General features: G+C 56.6%; 1 protein-coding gene across 1 annotated transcript; it reads left to right on the top strand.

Annotated features, from left to right (window-relative positions):
- Positions 1-1,071, top strand: SLS55_010085 (uncharacterized protein; the record flags this gene model as incomplete). Its single annotated transcript, XM_066781475.1, has 2 exons — positions 1-5; positions 144-1,071. The coding sequence occupies 2 exons, from the start codon at positions 1-3 to the stop codon at positions 1,069-1,071; spliced, it is 933 nt and encodes a 310-aa protein (XP_066628477.1).
- Between the last annotated feature and the right edge of the window lie 520 nt (positions 1,072-1,591).

The raw sequence follows: 1,591 nt of genomic DNA, 5'->3' as shown, positions 1-1,591 counted from the left end.
ATGGCGTTCTCATCCGCGGCGGCAAGGTCATCCCGGAAGCTGTCGAGGCCATGAAGATGCTGAATGGCGAGAACGAGTACGGTATCAAGGTGTAAGTTGCTCGTTCCCAAACATGACTCGTTGCAGTGGCTAATTCCACACAGACCATACATTTTCGTCACCAACGGTGGCGGCAAGACTGAGGAGGAGCGCTGCATTCAGCTCAGCCAGCAGCTGGAGATTGAGGTTTCGCCCGGCCAGTTCATCTGCGGCCATACTCCCATGAGAGAAATGGCTTCCAAGTACGGCACCGTTCTCGTCGTCGGCGGGGAGGGTGAGAAGTGCCGCATTGTCGCCGAAGGCTACGGTTTCAAGGATGTTGTGACCCCGGGCGACATCATCAAGACCCGGGAAGACACTACCCCTTTCAGGAAACTGACCGAGGAGGAGTGGAACAACTCTCGCGTCCGCGACTTTGAGAACATGAACATCGACGCCATCTTCGTGTTCGCCGACAGCCGTGACTGGGCTTCGGACCAGCAGATTATCCTTGATCTGCTCATGTCCAAGAACGGCCGGCTTGGCACCCGCTCGGAAACGTTTGACGAGGGCCCGCCCGTCTACTTCTCCCACAACGATGTTGTGTGGAGCACCTCGCACGACCTCAACCGCATCGGCATGGGCGCTCTCCGTGTCTCGCTGGAAGCCATGTTCAAGGCCGTCACTGGCAAGGAGGTCAACACGCACGCCTTCGGCAAGCCTCAGGTCGGCACTTTCCAGTTCGCCACTCGGCTCCTCCAACAGTGGCGCAAGGACACGCATGGCATCGATTCGCCTCCCGACACCGTCTACTTTGTCGGAGACACCCCCGAGTCGGACGTGCGCGGCACCAACGAGTTCAACAAGCACGCCGAGAACACGTGGTACTCGATCCTCGTGCGCACCGGTGTCTACCAAGACGGCACTACGCCCCGCTACACGCCTAAGGCCATCACCGACGATGTCCTCGAGGCTGTCAAGCACGGCATGGACCGTGAGTACAAGCGCATGCTGAAGGCTTCTCTCGAGCAGGCCGGACCTGTCGGCGAGTAAGGGTCGATTGCTTTGTGCATATCCACCCACACAGATGGCGTTTCTTGAAATCGGCGTTGGTTACGACCTTATGTTTTTCCTTGGTGTTATGGTTTTTACGAAAGATATCCCGACCACAGCGTCCCCAGCCATAGGACGCAGTACGCGGCAAAGCACACCTAGCTTGCACCAACGAGCAGCTACCCTCGAGTCCGCGTAGACAAGGAGCTTCAACTTTTTTTCTTTCACAATCCCCTTTACCCAGTCGCTCCGGCTACAGTCTTCTAGACAACGCAACACAACAAGCAAACCATAGAACGATTTCGGTCATGGCTTTGGCAGAATCACCCAGGTACCTCAGATAAAACAAAAATAAGTAGATCGGAATGAATTGGGCAATTGCCTTTCCAAAGATGCCTCATGGATGCCGTGATGCGGGGTGCTGGAGGATTTCTGCAAGGCCCCCAAGCAATCGCTGTAGCTAACTGCATTTGCGCGCGCAGCCCGCGGTCCAGGTCGTCTCTCCACAGGCAGCGGCACG

Source organism: Diplodia seriata (assembly GCF_021436955.1).
Source record: "Diplodia seriata strain FDS-637 chromosome Unknown scaffold_11, whole genome shotgun sequence".
Lineage (NCBI taxonomy): Eukaryota > Fungi > Ascomycota > Dothideomycetes > Botryosphaeriales > Botryosphaeriaceae > Diplodia > Diplodia seriata.
This window is presented reverse-complemented; position numbering and strand designations above follow the sequence as displayed.